The sequence below is a fragment of the Neofelis nebulosa genome, chromosome 16 (genome assembly GCF_028018385.1).
Source record: "Neofelis nebulosa isolate mNeoNeb1 chromosome 16, mNeoNeb1.pri, whole genome shotgun sequence".
In the NCBI taxonomy this organism is placed as follows: Eukaryota; Metazoa; Chordata; class Mammalia; order Carnivora; family Felidae; genus Neofelis; species Neofelis nebulosa.
The window spans coordinates 60,343,903-60,369,180 of record NC_080797.1 but is presented as its reverse complement, the minus strand read 5'-3'; the positions used below and the strand labels follow the sequence as shown (position 1 = coordinate 60,369,180).

Sequence of the window (25,278 nt, the reverse complement as noted above, 5' to 3'; positions counted from 1 at the left end):
TCCTGGAATTGCTGGCTGAACAGTGTGGGGGTTGAGAAACGACACACTGTAAGGAGCCTGTGCTGTTGGACCGGGCTGCGGAGGGCTCCTCCCTGAGTAGGCCCTGGGGCCCTGCAGGCTGAGTCCTGAGAGCCCAGCGCGGTCCAGGGAAGCGTGGGCAGGCCCTCAGCGCTTTGCACTTGCAATTCCCCCCTAGGGTGGAGGGTGGAAGGTTAAGGGCCTGGGCTTGGCATCAGGGCAACCTGCTTCTGAGTCCTGACTTTGCTGTTTATCACACTTGCGTTTCTGGGCTGCTACTTAACCCACTAGAGCCTTCCTACCCCACGCTACAAAACAGACACAAAAATGCCTCCCCCAGAGACTCGGTGAGACCCCAGCTGTGAGTGGCTGCGCCCAGTGCCCTGCTCATAATGAGTACTCGGCACACGGGAGCTGCCGTCGCACGGGCTGCTCCTCTCCTGGTCACAGGATGGTGGCCAAGAGGCAGGGTGTGGCTGTGGCTTGGTGAGTACTTCCCCGGGTGTTGCAGGCATCTGAGAAGGATTTTGCACTCCTGGGTGATACTTGCCAAGTTGAGGTGAATGTAATTGGAGAAAAAGCGCCTGGAAACAACTAGGGTGCCCACAGAATCAGGACCAGCCATGTAACTGGCAGGACCCAGGGGAGAAATGAAAACGTGGGCTCCCTGTTCACACTGACTGAGAATTTCGAGACTGTGACAGCAGAGCATTAAGCCAAGCGGGGGGCCCTTCCAAGCTGGGGGCCGGTGTCACACACTTGTGAAACTGGCCCTGAGGGAACAGCCTCTCTGAGGGCCATCTTGCCCTCCTGGTGTCCTAGTTCAGTTCCTGCTTCTGTGGCTGGAATTAGTCTCCATCTAAGGCCATCTCATTGTTGATCTTCCTGATGTCTTCCTGTCCCCCAGAGCAAAAATAGAGGAACATCTGGCCAGGGTGGAAGCAGTAACAAAGGAGATAGAAACAACAGGAACCTATCAGCTGACGGGAGATGAGCTCATCTTCGCCACCAAGCAGGCTTGGCGCAATGCCCCCCGCTGCATCGGGAGGATCCAGTGGTCCAACCTACAGGTGGGCGTCCTTAGACCTGAGCGGGAGAGGACCCGGGTGGTGGGCAGTCCCCCAGCAGGTGGCTCTGAACAGCCGGGTGGAGCTGTGCCCGAGACTCCCCACTCTGGTTTTCTCTTCACATTTGTGACCGTGAGATGGGGACTCGTAGGGCTCCCCCCTCGAAGTCTAGAATGTGGTTTCAACACAGGATTTCTAGCTGGCCTTTTCTCACACAGACATAAAACCAACGACCTTGTTCTTATTACTGTTGAGGCCCTGGTGCCACAACAGAGGTTGTCAACCTCGACTGTTTGAATCCTTGGCTCCTAGAAAACATTTTCTTTATCCTAGCCTCATAGGCATCTTTACGTGGGGGGGATCATTTATTGCTGGATAATATAGGAAGTGCTTGGACAGAGAAATTGATGAGAAATACCGGTGAAACCAACGCTGGCTGAAATAAAATGTGCTGAGAGCCCTGTGAAAAATGGGCTGATGTTGGGGCACCTGGTGGGTCAGTTGGTTAAGCGTCCGACTCTTGATTTCAGCTCAGGATCTCAGGGTTCATGGGATCGAGCCCCATGTCGGGCTCTGTGCTGACAATGCAGAACCTGCTTGGGATTCTCTCTTTCTCCCTTTCTCTCTGGCCCTCCCCCACTCATTGCTCTCTATCTCTATCTCAAAATTAAATAAAACTTAATGAAATGTGCTGATGTTATCAAGGCACTAGGCTAGGGCTGTGATAGGGTTTTGATGGCGTCTTCCAAGAAGGGTTGCCTGGGCCCCTCAGGTTGGGGCAGCCCTGAGATGGGAGGTGTCAATGCAGAGAGGAGAACGTTCTCCTCCGCTTGGGGTTTGGGTGGTGGGGGTTTTGGACCATTCCCCCCTTCCCTCATTAACTTAGCTTCTGATCAACCCCGAGGCCTCTGTCCTCACAGTCTTTGATGGTGTGGGCTGGGTGGGCTGTGTGCAGGTCTTCGATGCCCGGAGCTGTTCCACTGCCCAGGAAATGTTCGAGCACATCTGCAGACACGTGCGTTATGCTACCAACAATGGCAACATCAGGTGGGTGCACCTTTCCCAGGGGTATGGCTAGGGCCCACCCTACCCCCCCACCCCGAGTCTGAGCCAAAGGACACAGATGGGTTTAGGGCAGGTATCTCTGGCTCCAGGAGAAACCAGGGAGATAGGGAAAGGAGAAAGACTCAGGCTTCTTTGTCGAGCCCCAGTAGTGAGAGTAGCCCCCCTCACCAGCCCATGACCTTGGTTTCCTTCCGACTTGAAACCATTTGGAAGGGATGGGGGGATCTTTAAGCAGCCACTTCTTCACTGCTTGGTCAGGCTTTCCACTTTTTAGAAGGGATGAGAGGTTGGCTTTGCAGCTCAAGGCTCTAGTGTGTCGTTTTTCTTAGAGCCAGGAGAATCACTCTTCATCAGTAGCCCCTCCTGCCCTTACCTTCTCCTATTCAACCTTCTCCAACCAAAGAGGTCAAGGCCACAAGGACTGGATGGCTCATTCGGCCATTCATTCATTTTTCTGTTCAGCAAACACTCAGCGCCCACGTAATGGGGACCCAACCCACGACTAGACATGGCAGTGGGGTGGGGGCAATGCAGAGGTGACTAAGACCTAGGACACTGCTCCAGCCCACTGTCCCTGGTACTAGACAAACATCCAACTAACTAGACTGCAAGAGAAATGTGGTGCAGCCAGGGAGGAGGCTGGGAGAGCTAACCCTGCCTGAGGGATGGGGAATGCTCCCCGGAGGCGTGGTCCCTGTATTGGTCTTGAAGGAAGGGGCAGAGGTGGGAGGAGAACAAGGGAGAGGGTATGTCAGGAAGGGGGGCGGGTTGCACAGAGGCAGCGAGAGGAGTTTGGTTCGACCAGGTCAGGTGCAGAGCCCTGGGGAGTGGGAAGACAGGAGGCAGGGGGGGCACTGTGGAGGCTGGCTAGGAGCGCCTACCAAAGCCGAGGGGTAAATGGCGCTGTCTTTGTCTTGGGAAGGTCGGCCATCACCGTGTTCCCCCAGCGGAGTGATGGGAAGCATGACTTCCGGATCTGGAACGCTCAGCTCATCCGGTATGCTGGCTACCAGATGCCTGATGGCACCATCCTGGGGGACCCTGCCAGCGTGGAGTTCACCCAGGTATGGGATCCAGCCTTGGTGGCCGACAGAGTGGAGCCAGAGGGGCCGAGGGGTCTGGGTGTGTAGACTCACCGGGCCTGTCTTGCCCCCAGCTGTGCATCGACCTGGGCTGGAAGCCCAAGTACGGCCGCTTTGATGTGGTGCCTCTGGTCCTGCAGGCTGATGGCGGAGACCCTGAGCTCTTTGAAATCCCACCTGACCTCGTGCTCGAGGTGCCCATGGAACATCCCAAGTAAGCAGGGTGTATGTTATGGGTGCTGAGGGTGTATGTTAACATGTATGCTCCATTCTTTTCCTTAGGGAGCTCCCAATCCTCAGGCCCCCCTCCCACTCCCCTAAAGCCCAGCCAGCAGCAGCTGGTGTCCAGAAGGGCTGGCTTTCAAGTCATGCCTCGTCAACGCTTGTGAAGCAACCATGGACTTGGGTCTTGGGCCTCAGATTTATGAGGATATGTTGATAATGAGGGAGAAGCAGAGGCTTAGACGGATGGGGCCCTAAGAACTTGGGAAGCAGTGACCTTGGGAGAAGGACCCCCAAAAGGCTCTAATATCCTCACACTGAGCAGCCCAGGCCTCTTGCTTCCTGCCAACTCTCTTAGATGGCCCTCATCTAACTGTGGTGAAAGTATAGGGCTATGGTGACTTCTGGAGCAGTCCCGGCTCTGGGCAGCTCTCATAATCACAAAAATACCTCCATATATTTGGGACTCACTATGTGGCCGGCATTGAGCTATAATATACTCTTCTTTTTGTCTCTTGAATATACTGAAGTCAATCTCACCTCAGGGCCTTTGCATTTGCTGTTCCCTCTGCCTGACATGCCTTTTTCTCAGAAAGTTAAAGGATTCATTTCTTCTTGACAATGAGATATTTCCAGAATGTCACCCCCTCTGAGAAGCCTATCCTGAACACTCTATCAAGAGCAGATACCCTCACCCTCCATCTACCACATCACCTTCCTTTTGTTTTTCTGTTTATTTGTCTGTTTACTTGTGTATCATCTAGAGTCTAGACTGTAGCCTGTAAGCTCTTTGAGAATGGGGATCTTGCCTTTCTTGTTCAGCCGTAGATCCCTAACACCTGGAAGGGTGCCTGGTACATGGTAGGTGTTCAATTATAAATATTTCTGAAATAAATGAATTTCCAAATGAGTGATAATGTTATCTTCACAGTAATCCCATGAATGGGATGCTGTTGTCTCTATTTTACTGGTGGGGTTACTGAGGCTTGGAGAGGCTAAATAACACCCCAAGGTCACACAGCTGGTAAGCAGTAAGGCAGAACCTGAACCTGGGCTTTCTGACACTGGAGTCCTTAACTGCTATGTTATGTTGGGCTCTCAGTGTTTAGCATGGTGCCTGTCACACACGTGTTGCTTCAATATATGTTTGCATGAACGGATGAGTAAATGAATGCTTAATTAATGACTCATACCTACTGTGCCCAGTTCACCTCTCCAGGTTGCATAAACTCAGAGAAAAACACTCGGAAAGGAGTTTTCTTAGTTGAGTCTTTCTCTGAAGGCTTTTTTGTGTGCTGGTGGGGGTGGTGGTGAGGATGGGCAGAAGCACAGGCCTCAGTTCTCACTGGCTCTGCCTCCCTGCCAGGTATGAGTGGTTCCGTGAACTGGAGCTAAAGTGGTATGCCCTGCCTGCCGTGGCCAACATGCTGCTCGAGGTGGGTGGCCTGGAGTTCCCAGGGTGCCCCTTCAATGGCTGGTACATGGGCACGGAGATCGGGGTCCGGGACTTCTGTGACGTTCAGCGCTACAACATCCTGGAGGTAATGAGGCCCGTCCGGCGGGGCCAACCGTGGACGTGGGCTTGTGCAGGAGGAGTCCCGGGCACCAGCTCACCCTATCGCTCTGCCTCCGCAGGAAGTGGGCAGAAGGATGGGCCTGGAAACGCACAAGCTGGCCTCACTCTGGAAGGACCGGGCTGTCATTGAGATCAACGTCGCCGTGCTGCACAGTTTCCAGGTATGTCGTGTTTTGTGGGTCTGGAGACTTTCTGATTAGGTCATCTCCGGTCATCTTATGCTTGGCTCTCCCCTTGACAGCATTGTCCATTTCCTCACACCTCAAACAAGTAGCGAGCACCCGGTCTGTGCCAGGCGCTGTGGTAGGTGCTGGGGGTGCACAGACCTATAAGCCCTCCTACTCGCTCTCGCGCTTCTTGTGTAAACTGAATGCTCCCAGCAACAGGCAGCTCCTTACCTTTCAAGACCTGGCAGTCGTTGTCAATTTCGGGGCTTGAGCACTGAATCCTGTTCCCTGTCAGTTGCTCAAGGACTTTCCTCCTGAAAACTCTGACCCCCTTCTTCTGTATCATTGGTGTCTCCCTGTCTGCTGGATCATTTTCAGCAATGACCAACAGGCTATAATGGTTCCCGTCTCAGAGAAATAACTGACCAGCTAGCCAAATAAGTCCCCCAGCTACCACCTTGTTTTCTTGCTTTCCTCTGTAGCCAAACCACTGTAAGGTCTCACTATACCTCCTCATCCTCTAGCCACTGCAGTGAGGCTTGCCTCCTTTGCCACTCTTCTGGTCCCTCTGGAATTCTTGCTGTTTTCCAAACTTCACCAAGACGGTTCCTACCTCAGGGCCTTTGCACTCGCTTTCCCCTCTGCTTAGAATACTCCTCCCACAAATCATCCCATGACTGGGTCCTTCCCTTCATCCAGGTGTCTATTCACTTCCTTGGAGTAGCCCTTCCTGACCATGCCGTGTAGATGGCACCCTTCCCACACCTCCATCTTGTCCCTCTCTCTTCTTCCTTTACCTCTGTCTTTATTTTTCTTCAGAATTCTTATTAGCTCCTGACGTGACAGAGTACATCTACTTCTTGCCTTTCTGTTGGGGCTGGGCATTGCCTCTCTTGTTCATTGCTCTACCTGTAGAGTCTAGAAGAGTGGCCATGGTAGATACTGAAAAAACTATGAACTTGAGTGCGTAAATGAGAGCCCACGTCCCCATGGGCAGGCGCTGCTCTTGCTTCCCTATACTGAGTGAATGTACCCACCCCTTGGGCCCACGCACAGATCAGTTCTCATGTGGGACTGAGCCCTCTGGTCTGTCTGCTGCTCTTACTCATATGATCGCTCTCCTTCCTTTTGGGAAGGAGGCAGGGGATGTGTGAATATTTTACTTTAGAGGCTGAAACCATCTCCACAAAGCTGGCAGATACCCTGGGGCCAGATTGCTAGGAAGATATTCATTCATTCAGCCAAGTACTTTGAGCCTTTTGCATCAGTCAGGCACTGGGCTTGGCCCAGGATGTGAGTGGTGAACAAAATAGACAAAAACCTTTTCCTTGTGGAGTGGGAAGGGGAGTTGACATTAAACAAACATCCAGTAAATATTTACAATCACACTGTTTCCCAGGGCTGGTCACCCCATGGGCAGGTCAAGCTTGTGCTTGATTGTTCTGAGGGTTGTGGGTGGGCGGGGGTTCAGAGGCGGAACAGGAAGAGCACCACCCCCCCAGGGCTGGCCCAGCTCAGAAGGACCCCGCTGGCCGTGGACCACACATCCTGACTCCTGGGGGCTCTGCGCACCAGGCCTGATACTGCAGGATGCAGATACGTCCCAGAGAATCTGCCGATCCTCAACTGTCTCCCGACCATTGCTGACCACGTACCCCCCCCCCGCCCCCCCACTGCTTGAGAGTCTCCAGGACTTCCTTGTCACCCTCCTTCAGGATAAACTTCCTCATCTGTACACCGAGGATAAATAATAGGTCCTCCCTCACTGGGTTATTGTGAGAATTAAATGAAAATGCATGCAAAACATTTAGCTGTGCTGCATGGCGCATAGTGAACACTCAGTAAGTATTTGTTTTATTGTTGCTGTTATTTATTATTATCGTTGTCAGCTTCTCAGCTCAAAAGTGGCCTGGCACCCAGGAGCTGCTTGTACATGTGTAAGATTTTAGAAGGCGTGTTGCGTCCTCCATCAGGAGGCTCCTTCCTCTTGTGCTTCTGGCCTTGACTCAGGCAGTGTCCTCCTCCAGGAATGCCCATCCATCGCCTAACTTGTGCCTATCTCTCAAGACTTGCCTACTCTTAGATGCAGTCTTTGGAGTCCCCTATTTCTCCTCCAGGCCTCTGTCTGCACCCCCCCCCCCGCCCTCCAGCAGCACCTGTCTTCACCTCCCTTGTACCTTGTATCAGACCACATGAAAATGGCCTCCCCTCCTTAGAGCATAATCTAATGCAGAAAAGGGGCCACGTTTTCACCTCTGTAATGCCAGTGCTTTATGCAGTGCCTGGCATTAATAGATAAAGATAGATAGAAATAATAATAGCAGCTAACATTTATTGCACACGTTCTGTGCTTTACTTATGTTAACTTTTTTTTAGAGTTTTTAAATTATTTATTTGTTTATTTATATTTATTTACTTAGAGTGTGAGCAGGGGAGAGGAGCAGAGGGGGAGAGAGAGAGAGAGGGGGAGGGAGGGAGAGAATCTTAAGCAGGCTCCACACTCAGCTTGCAGCCCAATGCAGGGCTCGATTGCACGACCCTGGGGTCATGACCTGAGCTGAAATCAAGAGTCAGGCTCAACCAACTGAGCCACCCAAGTGCCCCTACTCGTGTTAACTTATTGCCTCCTTTCTGCAACGTTATAATGTAGAAACTGTTATCAACCCCATTTTACATTTGAGGAAACTGAGGCTTAGTGAGGTTCAGGAACTAATAGCTCAAGGTCACATGGCTAATAAGAGGCCAAAGTTTGAATCATGACATTAAACAAATGTCTCCTGACTGAGTTGCCCCAGACATTGAGGGGTGTGGCTGCCTTTGCTGGATCATTCCAGGAAGGCTCAGACCCCTTGGCTTCTAACTTTAGGATGTGGGACATTGTGCTGACTTGTCTTCCATATGCTGCCGTTTCCCCAACACTTAGTTCTCTTCAGAGATGTCTAGTTCCTTCTTGGCTGAGAGAGCCCCATCCTCAGGGAAGTGACTCCTAGAACTCTCAGTACTAACAGGTGGCAAAAAGACACTATGGTTGGAGGTGTTTGTCCACATCCAGAGGGAGCCATTTGTGGGGAGTTTGGGGAGACTTGTAGGCGTGGCCTGAGAAGCTGACTCTGTCCCTAGAGGGCCAAGGTGGGGGGGCCCACCATGTGACCTCTGGGCCGACTATGACTATGGTGATTTCTGGGGCTCCTTTGGAGGCTCTGAAAGTGCCTTCCATTTGGGTATTTACTTTCAGCAGCGAGGAGGTGGCCAGGAGGAACTGTTGTCACATTTTACTGACCTTGGGAGCCGCGCTGACGGACCATGCTCCTGAGTCCCCCTTCCCTTGCCTCAACCCCGCCTCTTTGCCTCCTCCTACTTCAGAAGCAAAATGTGACCATCATGGACCACCACTCGGCTGCGGAGTCCTTCATGAAGTACATGCAGAACGAGTACCGGTCCCGAGGGGGCTGTCCTGCCGACTGGATTTGGCTGGTGCCCCCGATTTCTGGCAGCATCACTCCCGTGTTCCACCAGGAGATGTTAAACTATGTCCTGTCCCCTTTCTTCTACTACCAGGTGAGGGAGGGCCTTCCTCCCCTCTCTGTCTTGGGAGCTCAGGGGTGGAGAATGTGGGTGTGTGTGTAGGTGTGCATCCATGTGCGTGCACGTGCTCGTGTGTGTGCGTGCAGGTGCGTGTGTGTACACGTATGCATGCACGTTCACGCTCACTCATGCAGGACACACGGGGCAGGGCCGGGGACACAGGGGCCTATTTGTAATGCTTGTCAGGATGCTGAACAGCAATCGTCCATTTCCGCAGAGAGTGGGACTTAAGGAAAGACCTTTTATTTCACCTTCAGGGGTTCAAGTGCTCTGATGGGGCTTAAGCTTGAGGGTGACCGCCATTGCCCCCACCTCAACTAGTCACATCCCATAAGGGTGAAGAGTTTGGCTCGAGGGTCAGACACACCTGTGGGCGACTCTGCCACTTCCTAGCGGCATGGTCGTGGGTGGGTCATTTCACCCATGGGAGCCCTGATGTTCTCGTTGTGTGGATCCCGTGAGCTGGTCTCTGCCCAGCCCAGAATGCACTCCGTAACCATCCCCTATTGAAACCCGTTCACTTTTTGTCATAAAGGGCTTCGGCTAGATTCGGGGAGGAGCCTCCTTAAAATGCCAGGTAGAGGGACTGACTGCCGGGGACAGCGTGTGCCTGTCGTCATAGTGCCTTATTTCACTCAAAGCTGTCCGGTTTGAACTGTACATCACATGGTCTGCCTAGTGGCACTAAAAACGAAAGAGAAGTGGGGCCTCTTCCTCCCGGGGGGACACTAATGGAGAATAAAATCAACTGGCCACCCGGTATGTGCAAGTTCCAAGCTGGACCCTGGAGCTGCAACTCTGAGGGAGACAGAGCCCCAGCCCTCCCTGCCGGGGCACCCAGGGACCCCCACCTCACAAAGCGCACAAAGGGTCCTCTGGCTCCCTCGCATCCCCAAGCCCCGGCCGAGCCAGGGCCCACCTTGCCCTCACAGGTGCCTTCTTTTCTGCAGGTGGAGGCCTGGAAAACCCACATCTGGCAGGATGAGAAGCGGAGACCCCGGAGAAGAAAGATTCCGTTCAAAGTCTTGGTTCAGTAAGTGGGAGCGGCCAGTGCTGGCGTCTCACCTGCAGCCCTTTCTTCTAGCCAGCCTGCCCTTCTAGGCCTTGAAGGGCGGGGAACAAAGAGAAACGATGGTCTTTGTGGAGTTGGGCTCGCAGAGGTCCAGACGCCAGTGGGGACCGCCTGCCACCATCGTCCCAACCTTCCCTGTCCTCTGTTTTCCGACGGGGCTGAGTCACGGGTTGAGTGGGTGAGGGGAGGAGAAGGGCCGTGAGTCCAGGTCGATACCTGGTAAGAAACATGAGTTCTTTTCCCACAAACTGCCACCCCTTAGACACTGTCCCTCTTCCATTCTCTATGACCCGTGTGTTCCTCTGGAAGGGTGAGTCAGCACAGTGTCTGTCTGTCTGTCTGTCTACACAGAGCTGTGCTCTTCGCCTCCATGCTGATGCGCAAGACCATGGCGTCCCGAGTGAGAGCCACAATCCTCTTTGCGACGGAGACAGGAAAGTCAGAAACACTGGCCCGGGACCTAGGGGCCTTGTTCAGCTGTGCCTTCAACCCCAAGGTGAGCAACTCAGCTGGACGCATGCCTCCTTCTCTGCCTGTGTGCAGACAAGTTGGTAAAAGTTAAAACGGTTACTCTGCTCCTGAATGTCCCAGAGCCTTGGGGGTGCTGATGCACATTGTAAGTCTGTGATAGGACAGATCGGTGTCCAAGGGCTCCCAAACTTACACAGCAAATAGAATTTTCGTGGTGTCCCAGGGCACACAGTTTGAGAAACACTTTCCTAATGCAAGTGTCAAAATCCACGAGCTGCTGTAGATGAACTTTAGTCACTCAACACCTTCACTACGGGCTGTAGTGCTCAAGGTGAGGGGGCAAAGGACGAATAAGATGCAGACGAATGAAACAGCCCCACAGGGGGACTCCCTCATTCCCTCAGTGTCGGAGTTCATCCTTCATTGGAAGCCTCCTGCGTCAGGTGGGCTGGGCCCCGGGTAGAACAGCGAGGCTGTGACACATTTCACCTGAGATTCGCTGAAGTGTTGGCCGTGGGGCTTGAGCGGGGGGAGGAGGACGGGGAGCGATGTGTGCGTGCAGGTTTATTCGACGGGCATTCGTGAAGCATTCCCCTCCTCTGTGCCGCGCCTGTGCTGGGCGTGGGCGGGGTAGGGGGACAGGTGACGCAGGGGGCTCCCGGGAGGGGGGAAGGGAGGCACAGGGCTTCCGGGGACGGCGTGGAAGGCCGCAGCCCGGGAACCGAGGGCTCATGTCCACCCTTGGTGCCGCGCAGATTCTCTGCATGGACCAGTACGGGCTGAGCAACCTGGAGGAAGAGCAGCTACTACTGGTGGTGACCAGCACATTTGGGAACGGAGACTCCCCCGGCAACGGAGAGGTGGGTGGCCCAGGTCCCGGTGGTCTGGGGGGCGGGGTAGGGTCCGAGAGGGACAGGGAAAGGATCTGGGAGATTCAGCATGTCCTCAGGAGGGCGCTTGGAAGTGAGCGCTGGGATCCCTGTGGGCTGCCCGAGTGCCAGCCATTTGCCTGCCTCCTTTATAACTGTCACCATATGTATGTGATGCCTTTCCTGTGACATGATCTATACTTTTAAGTAAATTGACCCACCTTTTTAAACTCAAAAATTCATGCTAATTTTTTAAAGTGTTTATTTACTTATTTTTGAGAGAGAGAGAGAGAGAGAACACAGGGGAGGCGCAGAGAGAGAGACAGACGTACGTACAGAATCTGAAGCAGGCTCCAGACTCTGAGCTGTCAGCCCAGAGCCCGATGCGGGGCTCAAACTCGTGAACCGTGAGATCGTGACCTGAGCTGAAATCAGACGCCTAACCTACTGGGCCACCCTGGCACCCCCTCAAAAATTCATGTTTAAAGGAAACTTTCTATCACTCCCACGAATGGAAGGCCAACAAAAAGTAAACCCAATGAAAGCCAAACAAAGTTCTTGAGCTTTAACTGGGTACTGTTGCCTGACCGTGGCTTGCTTTGTTTTTTAAAATGAGTAGTAGGTAGGGGCGCCTGGGTGGCGCAGTCGGTTAAGCGTCCGACTTCAGCCAGGTCACGATCTCGCGGTCTGTGAGTTCGAGCCCCGCGTCAGGCTCTGGGCTGATGGCTCGGAGCCTGGAGCCTGTTTCCGATTCTGTGTCTCCTTCTCTCTCTTCCCCTCCCCCGTTCATGCTCTGTCTCTCTCTGTCCCAAAAATAAATTAAAAAAAAAAAAAAAAAATGAGTAGTAGGCAAAGATTAGAGGACTTCGGGCTCCCATAGCCCCAAGCGAAGACACTCCCTGGTGTTCATAAAGATAAGAATAGTAACTGAAACAGGAATAATTTTTTTAAATTTACAGAAAAGAGTACTTTCTTACCATGTGATTTGATGCCATTGCTGCTGGGTCACATTCTGCCTAAAATAATCTTCAGTCCCTTGGAAATCAGGGTAATCTTAGAGAGTATGGGACCGGTTGTCATTCTTACCAGGTTCCAAAAAGGAAGAGAGGCTCGTGCCCCATGAGGAGACCCTCTGGAGATGCCGTGCTGTAAGGGAGGTCCTCCTCTACCAGAGCTGAATGGGGCTGGGCTGTTCTAGGTCCCCCACCAAGGGTCAAGCCCACATGAGTTGCTAAGACTGAACTTGTCCCTGAGCCCCAGCCAGCTGGCCCCACACTTCCGTTTGTGGATCTTGAACCACATGTGGCCAGATATGGCCAGTACTTATACTAATCTCATCCTGAGAAGTCTGTGGTTCTTTCTCTTTCTAGAAACTGAAAAAATCCCTCTTCATGCTGAAAGAGCTTACCAACAAGTTCAGGTAAGGCTTTTCCCCACACCCACTTGTCCAAGCTCTACCTTATGAACCTAGAGTCTGGGTGCCAGGGAGGAAACTGGTTGTGTATAAGGGGGTCTTCTCCAAGATATCCAGGCACAGAGACATCCTTGTCCTCAGCGTATGTCGAGGGTCAAGTCAGGGAAACCAAGTCCCTCTCATAGGTCTGCCTCTCATAGGTCCCTCAAGCGTGGGACTGGTCACAGGAGTTGGTGACAAGGCTTGGGAGCTAGGGATGACCAGAAGGGGGCGTGCGCTGGCCGGTCCTGTGCCCAGCTGCGGGGGGAGTGTCTGAGGCTGGCCTTACGGGGCCACTAATGCTACGTGATGCTTGCGTGGCTGGGCTCACCCCAGTCTCCACGTGTGTGTCCTCCTCGGGCAGGTATGCCGTGTTCGGCCTCGGCTCCAGTATGTACCCTCAGTTCTGTGCCTTTGCTCATGACATCGACCAGAAGCTGTCCCATCTGGGGGCCTCTCAGCTTGCCCCAACAGGGGAAGGGGACGAGCTCAGTGGACAGGAGGAAGCCTTCCGCAGCTGGGCCGTGCAAACCTTCAAGGTCAGTTCTTAGCTGGAGCTGCCCCCCGGCCCGGACAGGGATGCCACAGCCCACTCATGTCCAGGACACCTCACGCCGGCCATCCTGGATGGCGTGACTCCTGCCTGGTCCTGTAGGCATGGTCCTAGGTGTGGCCTGAAGGCTCAGGTCACTGCTGCTTTCCCTCTACCCCTCAGAACTCCACTTTAAGCATGTGCCCCCAGATGGGGGAAGATGGCTGAGACACCCCCCTGCCCTTAGGGAGCTTCGGTTTAAGATCTTTCCCCCTCTTAATTATTCAGGTCACCTCTTGACGACTTTGTCTTGTTTCAGTCTCCCAGCCACAGAGAGCCTGGGGACAGGGACCATGTGGTTGAGTCCTCTGGACCTGTGTCAGAATCTCAGTAGGGCTTTGCTGCCTGTGGCCGCACCCCCACCCCCACCCCCACCCCCACCCCCGATTTTAGAGAACTCCACATTCGAACAGTGTTTCACCCAGCGGTGGCACTTAGAGCACCTGGTTCCCAGGCCCACGCCGCCTCCACGTGACCCCACACCAGGAACAGGGGGGTAATCAAATCTCATGGTGTGGGCATGAGGATAATATGAAAACAATAGCAACGACGTGCCAAGCCTGGCTGCCTCTTCGAGTGCACACAGCAGCCCAGTCAGATCCGTGTACTTAGTAATTACTGGAAGCACTTAACTGATCTGTAAGGACCTACAAAATGGTGGCCCCGATGGTGGTGACGATGTCGAAGAGGAGGACCATGATGATGGTCTGCCCCATCTTCTTCCAGGCAGCCTGTGAGACGTTCGATGTGCGAGGCAAGCACCGCGTTCAGATCCCCAAGCTCTACACCTCCAATGTGACCTGGGACCCGCACCACTACAGGCTTGTGCGGGACTCACAGCCTCTGGACCTCAACAAAGGTACCTGCTGGGCTTGTGGCCCTTCCTGCTGGAATGGTGGTCTCTGACACCGGAGTCTGTGCTCGAGGAGACCACTAGGACCCTCTGAACGGAGGCAGCTGGCCTAGGGATTCCAGGCCTTTCCCTCTTGTTGCAGCTGAGAGCCTGCTGGGGTGCAGGACTGGAGAGCTTGCTTCATCTCTGAGGAAGCCTATTCCAGGAGGAAGCCCTGGGAGGGTGACAGAAAGGGGAGTCAGCGCCAACTGAGGGCCTCCTGTCTGCCAGGCACTGTGCTGGGCTTCTCACCCACGCCGCTCTAAGTGACCCTGACACTCATCTTGTAAGAAGGGCATAAAGACCAGGGCTCCTGGCTGGCTCAGTTGGTAGGGCATCTGATGCTTGATCTCTGGGTTGTGAGTTCGAGCCCCGTGTTAGGTGTGGAGGTGACTTAAAAAACAAAATACGACGGGCACAAAGACACTGAAGTTTGGGGAGGTGAAGCAAGTTGCTAGCATGTGGCCAGGCTGGGATTTGAGTCCCAGCCGTCCAGTTCTGACAGAAGCCAATTATTGTATTATAAACCACATCTTGTAGAAGTAGTGCCAGGCTGCCGTCCGTGAACTCTTGATGGTGCCTTCTTGACACTGTGCCTCCGTGATTCCTCTTTTCTTGTACCATGAGTACAGTAGCCCTGTAGGTTCCTGCATGTTTAGGACACCCCTGGCTTCAGCTATGCTCTCCTGCAGATACCAGGCTATGGGGATGGCCTAGAAATCCCCACCTTTGGGCACCTCATGCACTTCCCAGCGCTTAGCAGCACAGCTACCCTCTGTCAAACCAAGGGTCTTTATTTGTGACTCAGAAACAACAGGGAAAAAGAAAGGACAGAAAACCCCCCTGCCATCACAGCGGGACACCCCAAGGGTAGTGTCCAGGGATAACTGACTCAAATACATGGAGGTTGCCCCCACCAACACTTAAGAGACACTTTGCCATTTTTTCCTCTCTGTCCCCCACAGCCCTCGGCAGTATGCACGCCAAGAACGTGTTCACCATGAGGCTCAAATCACAGCGGAATCTCCAGAGTGTGAAATCCAGGTAAGGGAGACTGCAGGCCTGCTTGAGTGATGACCCACAAATTTAATTTAATGAAGGGAAGACCAGAGCAAGTCAGTCTTTGAAAGGAGAGAAGTGTCCACTGGTAATAGCAACGATGACTTTGTCGGGACCAGCTTGACCGGTAACGCCTGTGACCTCCATCGCCTCTCGGTCTGGTCTCCATTAACCATGGGCCAGTTTCCCAGCTTGATAACTAGGCACCTGCTCTACCAACCTGTCCTTTGTCACTAAAGCCTTTCACCAAAGGTGCAGGGCAAGAGAAACTCAAACCATTTGGCTCTTTCTTAAGAACTTTCAGGAAAACTTTTGGCAGGGAAGGACATTTCCCTGCCAGGAGAAACGAGTATTCTGGATTCCCTCCCTGTAGGTTGTCTGTGCTGTCCTCCCTCCCCCTCCCCATTCATTAGGAAAACCAGGCTTTGTTCCGATAAGAACCAGATTTGTGCTGGGGACAAGAAGGATTTTTTTCCTAATGCTGACTATCTCCCAAGGGGATGCATTCTTTAGGCGGAGGGTGTGGTCAAGCCTGTGCGGCTCAGGACTGTCGTGTGGGGAGGGTGCAGCCCACCCTTTCCCCACAGAGAAGCCCCAGGCCCTCCTGAGCACCCCAGCCTCAGGGCCTGTGGGTGACCCATGCTCATGGAACTGGGCAGGAAAATGAAAGAAGGGCACATTTCCTAGGGAAGCTGGCCTGGCCATCAGGACCTCTGGAGGAAACCCTGGTGGCGTCACCAGAGGCTTCTCTTTCCCTTTTCCAGCCGCACCACCCTCCTGGTGGAGCTCTCCTGTGAGGACAGCCACCGGCTGAGCTACCTGCCTGGAGAGCACCTCGGGGTTTTCCCAGGCAACCAGCTGGCTCTGGTAAAAGGCATCTTGGAGCGAGTGGTGGACAGCCCTGCACCCCACCAACCGGTGCACCTGGAGACCCTCAGCGAGAGCGGTGAGCACTTGCACGGTGGCCCCAGCATCCCCCCAGCAACCTCCCCGACTCTGCTGGTGGGCTGGTCCCACGCCCGCGCTATGGGCAGTTAGCCCTGTCCTCCCTGCTGAGTGGGTGGGCCGCCCTAGCCCATACTCGTGCAGCTTTGCCAATGGAAGGGACGCTTCTTTGGGACTATCTGTCCAACCCCAGAGACTGGGGAGTCTTTTTCCCTTCGTTCTTTTGCTCACCCAGCCACTTTTTTTGTTCATCGATGGGTTCATTTATTTTTCCATTGAGATTTCAACCGGTCACATCCATATACCAGGCAGGCCCTGGGCTACAAAAATGAATGAGGCTCAATGTCTGCATTCAGAAAGCTCACTACCGAGTACAGGAGGCAGATAGGCAAGAATATTCATCACCGTCATCATCCTCATCCTCATCATCATAACAGTAGCAGCTGGCATTTGTTGGGTAATTACTAGATGCCAGCATTTTACATGCCCTGTCTCTTCAGTCCCCACAGTAGTCATGTGTGTGCAGTTTGCCTGATGACGTAATGGAGAAATGTGGGAACAGTGTAAAAATGCTGCGCTTTGAAGGTTCAAGTCCCTGATCCATCACTTCCTAGCTATGTGACCTTGGGCATAGCAGTTAACCTCTCGAGGCTTTATTTCTTGTCTCTAAAATGAAGACAAAGGAGCTGCCCTTGTAAGGTTGTAGTAAGACCAGATGATTAGGTGCAAATGCCCCCTTCACCACAGTTCCTGGCACCGAATAAATGCAGAAGCAGAGGGATGTCCATTCCCTACAGGCTGTGAACATCTGTCCAGAGCTCAGAGAAGGAGTTTAATGTGCCCTGAGAGTGTCCCTGGACCCCAAAGTTCATAACCTCCTTGCATGTTCATGGCATTCTGATTTCACACTGCTTACCCATCGAAGGCCTCACTTATCCCCACCTTACCCGGATGATGGGCAGCGGCAGACTGTGGGTGGCAGGGAGAGTGAGTCTCCTCCTGGTCATCCTCACCTGGGAGAGGACGCTGTCCTAGGGAGGGTCGGGAGTACCCCCTTCCCCTGCTAGGGTGAGGCCCAGTCTGTGTGGTCAGCACAGCACGGGGTGGGGGACAGGTACTAGGAGAGATAAACTAATGAAATCAACACTTGCAAGCCTCCTAGCCCATAGGAATGGCCCTCTGGCCTGAGTGACAATCAGACCTCCAAAGAACGTGTGCCCCTAAAGAGAGTGGCTACAATAGGAAAAGGAGGGTCAGAGAAACAAAGTGTGGCATTGTCCTCCACTGTCCAGGAGAATGTCTTGTGATGCAGGAAGACAGATGTGTAGTTCTTCAGGCCTTGGGTCTAGATGAAATAACATAGTACAAATATTTTTACCTAATATTTATTGAACATGTATGTGCCCAACACCATACTATTACACGTACAGTATACCATTCAATGGTCATACAGATCCAGCGAGACAGGTTTTGTTATTGCATTTGTTTTATAGAGACAGAACCCAAGGCTGTGTTCAGTCACCTCACTAGTAAGTGGGGAGCCAGAGTTTGAACCCATGTGTACTGGCTCCAGGGTCACACTATGACGGCCCTGCATACTGCCTCTTGGGACTCCTTGGGACTTGTCACTTTACTTTGATTTGCTGCTCACCCAGTACCTCTTGGTATAGCCCCAGGGGACGGAAGTCATGGGCTTTTCTGTAAATGCATAACTGGCCTCAGGGGTGTACATCAGTCTTTGGTGAATTTAGTTACTGTGAGTCTGTAGTTCACCTATGGTTGTTTTGCTAAAGTACAGATCTGAACCAGAGAGGGACTGAACTCTGGTGCATAGTTAAGTTTTCAGGATTGTGCTAACTTGGGTACCCTTTAGAGAGCTGTTGATCAGCCTCCCATGGCAGCCCTAACTCTGAGCACCACTTTCTTGCATGTGAATTGGGCACGTGAGCACTTTCGCTCTTCCTGAAGGCAGAAATTCAGTGTCTTCTCTCCCTGCAGCTGGAGGGTGGAGGGTGTTTTCCCCAGAGGCCTCATCACCCTTCAGGAAACCTAAATGGGGCCTTTTTGCCATCCTGACTCCTACTTTCCCTATCTAGGAAGCTACTGGGTCAGAGACAAGCGGCTGCCCCCGTGCTCACTCAGCCAGGCCCTCACCTACTTCCTGGATATCACCACTCCCCCAACCCAGCTGCTGCTCCGCAAATTGGCACAGCTGGCCACAGAAGAGGCAGAGAGGCAGAGGCTGGAGATCCTGTGCCAGGTGAAGGTTGGGGCTGGTGGGTGAAGGAAGGGCAGGGTGGATGAGGGGAGCCAGAACCCAGAGCTAGTGTTCAACCTCCAAGGGGAAGTCCTACCTAGCTTCCCAAAGTGAGACTTGTCAAAAGCTGGTGTGAAGTCTGGATAAGATAAGATAAGATAAGATAAGATAAGATAAGATAAGATAAGATAAGAGGCTAGAAAAGGAGACCATTATTGTCTGGGCTTTGTATATTCCCAAAACCTGGAATAAGCCTGAAACTTAGGAAGTGCTGAAGGACGGATGGTGAGGATGAATGGATAAATAGACACAGTAACGGGTAGTTGAGTTAATAAATTAATGAGAGGATGCATTAACTCACTGACAACTTTCTAGGCCCGTGGCACCCGATGGCATTATTACCATCATGTTTATCGCTAATTATCTTGATTCCCACCACCTGCACTGCACTGTACTAACTTGGCACATGTTCTTGCATTTAAGTCTCTCGATATCCCCATGAAATAGATGATGCCATCCTCGTTTCACAAAGGTTAAGTGATTGGGACAAGATCCCACAGCTGGTAAGGGCGTCCAGTCAAGATTTGAACCCAGGTGTATATGATTCCGGAGCTCTGTCCACAATTAGATTACAATAAAAATTTGACTCCTGTCCACCAGGAGCCGACGGTGGAGTTCTAAGCACACAAATCAGGTTAATGCTACTCACTGACCTGAGTTCTTCCAGGAAGGAACGATTTTCTCTCCAGCTTGGTAGTCTCAGCACCCTGGACAGCGCCTGGCACTTGGAAATGTTTGTTGAGGGTGTGAATGAGTGAATGAATGAATGCTGGATTGTGACAGCCTTCTGCCTCCGGGTGGGGCAAGTGCCAGAAGTCACTCACACTGCCCTTGGCTTTCAGCCCTCAGAGTACAACAAATGGAAGTTCACCAATAGCCCCACATTCCTGGAGGTACTGGAGGAGTTCCCATCCCTGCGGGTGTCTGCTGGCTTCCTGCTCTCCCAGCTGCCTATTCTGAAACCCCGGTACTACTCCATCAGCTCCTCCAGGGCCTGTGCACCCACGGAGGTCCACCTCACTGTGGCTGTGCTCACCTACCGCACCCGAGGTAAGGCTGGGCAGGGCCTTTGGAGCAGTCCAGCTCTGCTGTTTACTGGGCAGTCGTTCAACATCTCTGAACTGTGGTCTCCTCGGCAGTTAAAAACCCACTCCCCAGGGGAGCCTGGGTGGCTCAGTCAGTTGAGCGTCTGGCTCTTGATTTCGGCTCAGGTCATGATCTCACAGTTTGTGGGTTCAAGCCCGACATTAAGGTGCCGGCGTGGAGCCTGTTTAGGATTCTCTCTCCCTCCTTCTCTCTCTCTCTCTCTGCCTCTCCCCCACTCATGCTTTCGCTGTCTCTCAAAATAAGTAAACTTTCAAAAACCCCTACCTCCCAGAGTGTTAATAGCAATAGGAGGTGTGTGGGAGAGATTACTACGAACCAGGCACTGAACTCACCCTTTTGTATATGTATTATCGGTAACCGTATGAGATGGGGACTGTTTGCATTTTACAGGTGAGGAAACTGAGGCACAGAGAGGTTAAGCCACAAAGTCATACTGTTAGCAAATAGAGAACTGAGGTTCAAACCCAAGCAGTCTGACTGCTGAGTCTTCCCTTCTTCACTCTACTGCCCTACTACCGTTGGGACAACTTAATGAGATCAAATGTAGAAAGCACCCAATACTTCCCAGTGATTCTTCATTTCCTGATAGTCTAGCCTGGGTACAGGGGTGATTATGCCTTGATTGTTCACTCAGTCATTCACTTATTCAGCGATGGTTATTTCATATCCATCTATGCTTGGCATGGTGGTGGATGTGGAAACACAACACGTAGCTTCTTCCCTCATGGAGCGTCCCATCTAGAGGGGGCAGTGAAGAGAGACTCATAGTGATGGACAGTTGTCATTATGCAGGGTGCTCTGAGGGCAGAGGGTAGAGGATGGGCTAACATAGACTGGAAGGTCCAAAACCTTGTCTACTTGGACTTGGGCCTCTGTGCTGGGTAAACTGTACCCTGTAACTGAGCATTGCCTGGGTTGGTAAAGCCAGGTAAAAAGCATAGTCACACGGTTTCTAAACACTGGGCAGAGACTCTGTCTGCTCTGTTCGAGAACATCTACACAGGCCAAGTCTCAGTCCTCAGGCAGGGAGAGGGGAGGTGGGGACACCTTGTGAGAGCAAGATTCCATCCAGAGGGAAAAAGGGACTTTTCAAGTTGGTCGGGATAGCTTTAAATGCTGGGCCTTTGGGAAGGGAATGTAAACCAGAGAAAGTAGGGGTTTCCACAGGCCCAGGAGGGGCCGCTTGGGGAGACAGTGAGATATCACAGCAGACCAGAATGCTCAGGGGGCTGTCACCCAGGGTTCCTACCAGCAAGGGGTTTACCTCATGAAGACACTGTGGGGCAGTGACTGTGGCCACCCTGCAGGGTCACTTTGTGCTATATCATCGGAGCTGAGTGATGGGCTGGGAGGGTCCCTGGAGAAACTCTTGAAGGGAGCATTGGAGTGGGAGTCAGGGAACCTGAGCTGTGGCCTCATTTTACTGCTACCTGAGTGGCCTTGTACAAGTCACTTTCCTTCTCTGAGACTCTTTCTGCAGTGGCAAAGGGGAGAGTCTTGCAAACTCTCTAAGTGCGTTTCAGTTTTCCCCAGCTCTGGCTGCATAGAGGGCAGACCGCAGGACCGGGAGAACTGCCCCCTCACTAAAGCCCACAGAGTGCCTCAGCAGACACTTCCAGGAGGCTCGTTGGTGTGGGAAGAGCCTCTGGGACAATTCACCTCCAGGGCGTGGGGAATGATGTTGGTCATGTCTGTGTTCTCCTTGCAGATGGCCAAGGTCCCTTGCACCACGGCGTCTGCAGCACATGGCTCAGCAGCCTGAAGCCCCAAGACCCAGTACCCTGCTTTGTGAGAAGGTAAACAGGCCCTCCACTCTGTCCCTGGCGGGACCACTGGCCCCTGGGAGTTCTGGTTTGAAGGGGAGTGATCTGGGACTTAGGTACCATGCTGGGCCCCATGGCCCACGAAGAAGGCATTGGGGTCCCCCTGGGCCTCTCCATTCTATCCCTGGCAATAAAGCGTAGCCAGATCTCCAGCAGAGACAGAGATGACAGCAGTCGGGGTGGGGATCTAGAGAACAATGAGTTTCAGGCCTTTTTCAAAAGGAGCTCAGGGCGAGGAGATGGTGTGCCAAGGCAGGGGAAATGAGGCAGCCTACAGGACTTGGGAAATCACATTTGAGCTCATTGTCTCCTCCACCCTCACAACACCACCGCCCTCAGCTGCACCCCCAGTTCCCCAGCCCCGGTCCAGTGTGTGCATCCATCTCAGGGTGTCTGAGGACTGGGCCTCTTGATCTGTCCCCTTTAGTGCCGGCGGCTTCCAGCTCCCTGAGGACCCTTCCCAACCTTGCATCCTCATTGGGCCTGGCACAGGCATCGCCCCCTTCCGCAGCTTCTGGCAGCAGCGGCTCCATGATGCCGAGCACAAAGGTACAGTTAGAGGGTTTCCGGCAGGTGGGGAGGGGACACAGGTGGCCTGGCATCTCTCCAGGAGTAGGGCGGCAGTGACTGGAGAGTTGTGCCACCGCCCACAGACATTTCCTTGCCCTTCTCCCATTTGCCTCAGCCTGTGTGGACAAGTGATCTGAATGCCCTGGGCCTTATTTTCCTCATCTGTAAAGTGGGGATAATACTAGCTAGGATAGCTGTGGGCGTGAAATGAGAATTCAGGTCGGTTGCCGGGCTCCGCGGGCCCTCTGGTGGCCACCCTGGTAACTGGAGCCTGCTGGGTCTCACAGGGCTCCGGGGCAGCCGCATGACCCTGGTGTTCGGGTGCCGCCGCCCTGATGAGGACCACCTCTATCGGGAGGAGATGTTGGAGATGGCCCAGAAGGGGGTGCTGCATGAGGTTCACACAGCCTACTCTCGCCTGCCTGGCCAGCCCAAGGTAAATGCGGCAGCTGCCCGTGCAGTGGGTGGGACATTAAAAGCACAGTCTGGTGGGTGCCGTGGCTCCCCGCGAGGAGCCCCTTGCTCTTGGAGCCTCCGTCTCAGCTCTAAAAGGGAGGTGGTTACACAACCATCAAAGCGATGCTGTGAAGCTATCATGTTCACTCACTCTGTCAGGAGAAGAGAGGGCCCCCGGGACATTCAGGACAAAGCAGGTCACCTGGTAGGTTAGACCCGGTGCCCAGCTGACTAAAAGTGCTCCCTTCAGATACACAGCTGCCTGGGAAGAAGTGTTCCGGGCTGGCTTTATGCCCAAACACCATGCCCCGGTGACGGTCTCTGCCGCCCTGGGAAGTCGGGACAGACCCTTGCCTCAGCCCCTGTGAATTTGTTCTAGCCACGGTGCTCTGTGTCCAGTGCTAGGGTCACTGGGCATCTTGTGTGGAACGAGAGCAGAGACTCCTAGGTTTCTGTATAACTGGGGAGCCCAGGGTTCTGTGCCCTGCTCTGAATTACAATGGGGATTCCGTGAACTCTGCACTGAGAGGCTCCCTTTACTGGGGTGTAGGCAGGTGGGCCTCAGAGCCCAGGCAGGGGAAGTGGCTTGATAGATGCCTCTCTGAAGCATGGTGAATTCAAAGTAAATGCAGGAGCCTCACTGAATTGTCAGCTTCTTGAGGGCAGGGCTGAGGGGTCAACATTCCTCTCTCTGGCCCCAGCCCAGGCCAGAGCTGGGCGGGATGCCAGGGCACCTCCTTATCCTGAGCCTGATCCCTAGGCAAGGTCCCGGCTGGGCGGGTCCTCACCCTGCAGCCCAGCATGTCCCCTCACTGCCTCCCCCTGGCCAGCAGGCCTGACTGCACGCTTCACCCCCAGAAGCAGGGGCCTGGACCCACCACGTCCTCTGGTTTCAGGTCTATGTTCAAGACATCCTGAGGCAGCAGCTGGCCAGCGAGGTGCTCCGTGTGCTCCATGAGGAGCAAGGCCACCTTTATGTCTGTGGGGATGTGCGTATGGCCCGGGATGTGGCCCAAACCCTGAAGCACCTCCTGGCCGCCAAGCTGAGCCTGAGCGAGGAGCAGGTGGAGGACTATTTCTTCCAACTTAAGGTACGGTGGCTGGTGTGTGGGTCAGGGGTGCAGATCAAGGACACGGGCAAGGGAATCAGGACTAGGAGAGTCAGGCTCAGAACAGTCCTGCACCTCAAAAGAATCCTGGAGGTGACTGGAGGTCAGAGCGAGATGGGCTGTTAAAAGGCCTGGCCGCGCATCCTGGTCTGGTTGCTCAGTTAGACAAAGGCAACACGTTGCTTTAGGACAAGACTTCTCAGGGCCGCTAATGTGCTGTGTGTCGTGACTCCTCAAGGAGAGAAAGGATGCAGCATTTCCCAAACGTGTCTATCTCAGAGCCCACATTTCCCGGAGCGTCTTGTGGGACAAGAACGAGGCAGGCTGGGACAGCGGGTTGGGTGGTTCACACCAGCGCAGGTGCTGATGGGAGGTAGAGCCTAAGTGGGATTCAAGTGTGCCCTAAGCATGGCAGTTGTGAAGGCAGATGGCTCATGAGTGTATGTGTGGTAAGGAAGCCAGGGGAGCCCCAGGGGCTCGTCCTAGCCTGGACCTGATGAATGGGAGGCGGCTGGACCAGCAGAGCTGACACGCTGGCCTGGTTTCCCTTAAAGAGCCAGAAGCGCTATCATGAAGACATCTTTGGTGCTGTATTTCCCTACGAGGTGAAAAAGGATGGGGCAGCAAGGCAGCCCAGCGATCCCAGAGTTCCAGCGGCCCACGGGACAAGTTAAAGTCGCTGCCACAGAACTTAATGATGGAGCCAACTCCCGATTATCTGAGGTCACAGGGCCCGGAGAGATGAAAGGAAATCATAGCCCGGAGCCTCACGTCTTAGTTCCCCAGCTCCTTCCCCGCCAAACCCTATACTTGACCTGCTGCCGGCTAGCAGCCTGGACCGAGTGGAACCTCTGGTCTCCCTTGAGCCCACCCTTCCCGGATAATGGAGAGTTGGGGCTTCCTGGGTCCCTTGAAGACTAAAGCTGCCGTGCCGGGCTCACCTGGTGGGTGACAAGGATGAACCTTCTTCTGATTGCACCACTTTACGTGACCGCCAGGAGGCGCTGTCGCGCCACCCTGTATTTAGCTCCCCACTGTACAGTTATTTATGCCTCTGTATTTAAAAAAAAAACAACCTCCAGCCTTAAGGGCCGCTCGGGCCATCCCTGTATGACTCCTGGATGGAGATATTTATATGGAATACATTTTATTTTAACCACATTGCACGTGAGTGTGGGTGTTCTGTAGGGAAAGCCACTCTGTCACACAGAGTTGGGGACTGGTGGGTGGCACAGCCTGGACAAAAATCCCCCTCAGAGGGACATGCTGGTTTGACCACGCCACCTCTCGGAAATTGCCACCAGGTATGAGGCAGAACGTGGAGTTTTGTGCCCATCTGAAGACCTGTGATGGGGGCGAGGAAGCAAGATCACCCGTGGGGTGTGGGTGGTGACTCACGGGGCATGTCTCACACGGGGTGTGTCGGGGATGCACTGCTGCCTGTGGTACCAGCCCCTTGGTGAAGGCCTCGCCCACAATCCCTTTCTAGAAGGCGGCTGTGTTTTGCTCTGGGCTCGCCTGTTTCATGAGAGTTTGGCCAGTAATAATTTGGCACCTGGGTGACAAAGCAGGTGAGGTGGGACTGTGCCAAAGCCGTGGCAGTGAGTGAAGGACACATGTCTTCCACGGGGAAGACTTCTTCAGGGACTGAGCCTTATTCTCTTAGAATAAGGAAGGAACTTGGGTGTCCTGGGGGACCCAGCCACTTGGCTCTTGGTTTTGGCTCAGGGGATGATCTCACAGCTTTGTGGGTTCAAGCCC

The 25,278-nt window shown here is 53.5% G+C and overlaps 1 protein-coding gene across 4 annotated transcripts in view; it reads left to right on the top strand.

The window, feature by feature from the left end:
* NOS2 (nitric oxide synthase 2) overlaps window positions 1-24,678 on the top strand; it is a 69,779-nt gene extending 45,101 nt beyond the window's left edge. For 2 of the 4 annotated variants that reach the window (XM_058703868.1, XM_058703869.1), the window contains 22 exons: window positions 926-1,088; window positions 2,041-2,132; window positions 3,073-3,214; window positions 3,307-3,446; window positions 4,821-4,995; window positions 5,090-5,191; window positions 8,561-8,755; window positions 9,733-9,815; window positions 10,206-10,350; window positions 11,081-11,185; window positions 12,565-12,614; window positions 13,012-13,186; window positions 13,966-14,098; window positions 15,097-15,175; window positions 15,955-16,136; window positions 18,232-18,395; window positions 19,295-19,502; window positions 21,268-21,355; window positions 21,810-21,931; window positions 22,240-22,388; window positions 23,305-23,499; window positions 24,072-24,678. In XM_058703868.1, coding sequence (XP_058559851.1) covers window positions 926-1,088; window positions 2,041-2,132; window positions 3,073-3,214; window positions 3,307-3,446; window positions 4,821-4,995; window positions 5,090-5,191; window positions 8,561-8,755; window positions 9,733-9,815; window positions 10,206-10,350; window positions 11,081-11,185; window positions 12,565-12,614; window positions 13,012-13,186; window positions 13,966-14,098; window positions 15,097-15,175; window positions 15,955-16,136; window positions 18,232-18,395; window positions 19,295-19,502; window positions 21,268-21,355; window positions 21,810-21,931; window positions 22,240-22,388; window positions 23,305-23,499; window positions 24,072-24,191 — 3,007 coding nt within the window. In that variant the 3' untranslated portion in view covers window positions 24,192-24,678. Of the gene's footprint in view, window positions 1-925; window positions 1,089-2,040; window positions 2,133-3,072; window positions 3,215-3,306; window positions 3,447-4,820; window positions 4,996-5,089; window positions 5,192-8,560; window positions 8,756-9,732; window positions 9,816-10,205; window positions 10,351-11,080; window positions 11,186-12,564; window positions 12,615-13,011; window positions 13,187-13,965; window positions 14,099-15,096; window positions 15,176-15,954; window positions 16,137-18,231; window positions 18,396-19,294; window positions 19,503-21,267; window positions 21,356-21,809; window positions 21,932-22,239; window positions 22,389-23,304; window positions 24,023-24,071 lie in introns of those variants that run through there. The other 2 variants (XM_058703866.1, XM_058703867.1) reach the window with 1 other exon arrangement.
* Window positions 24,679-25,278: the final 600 nt, after the last annotated feature.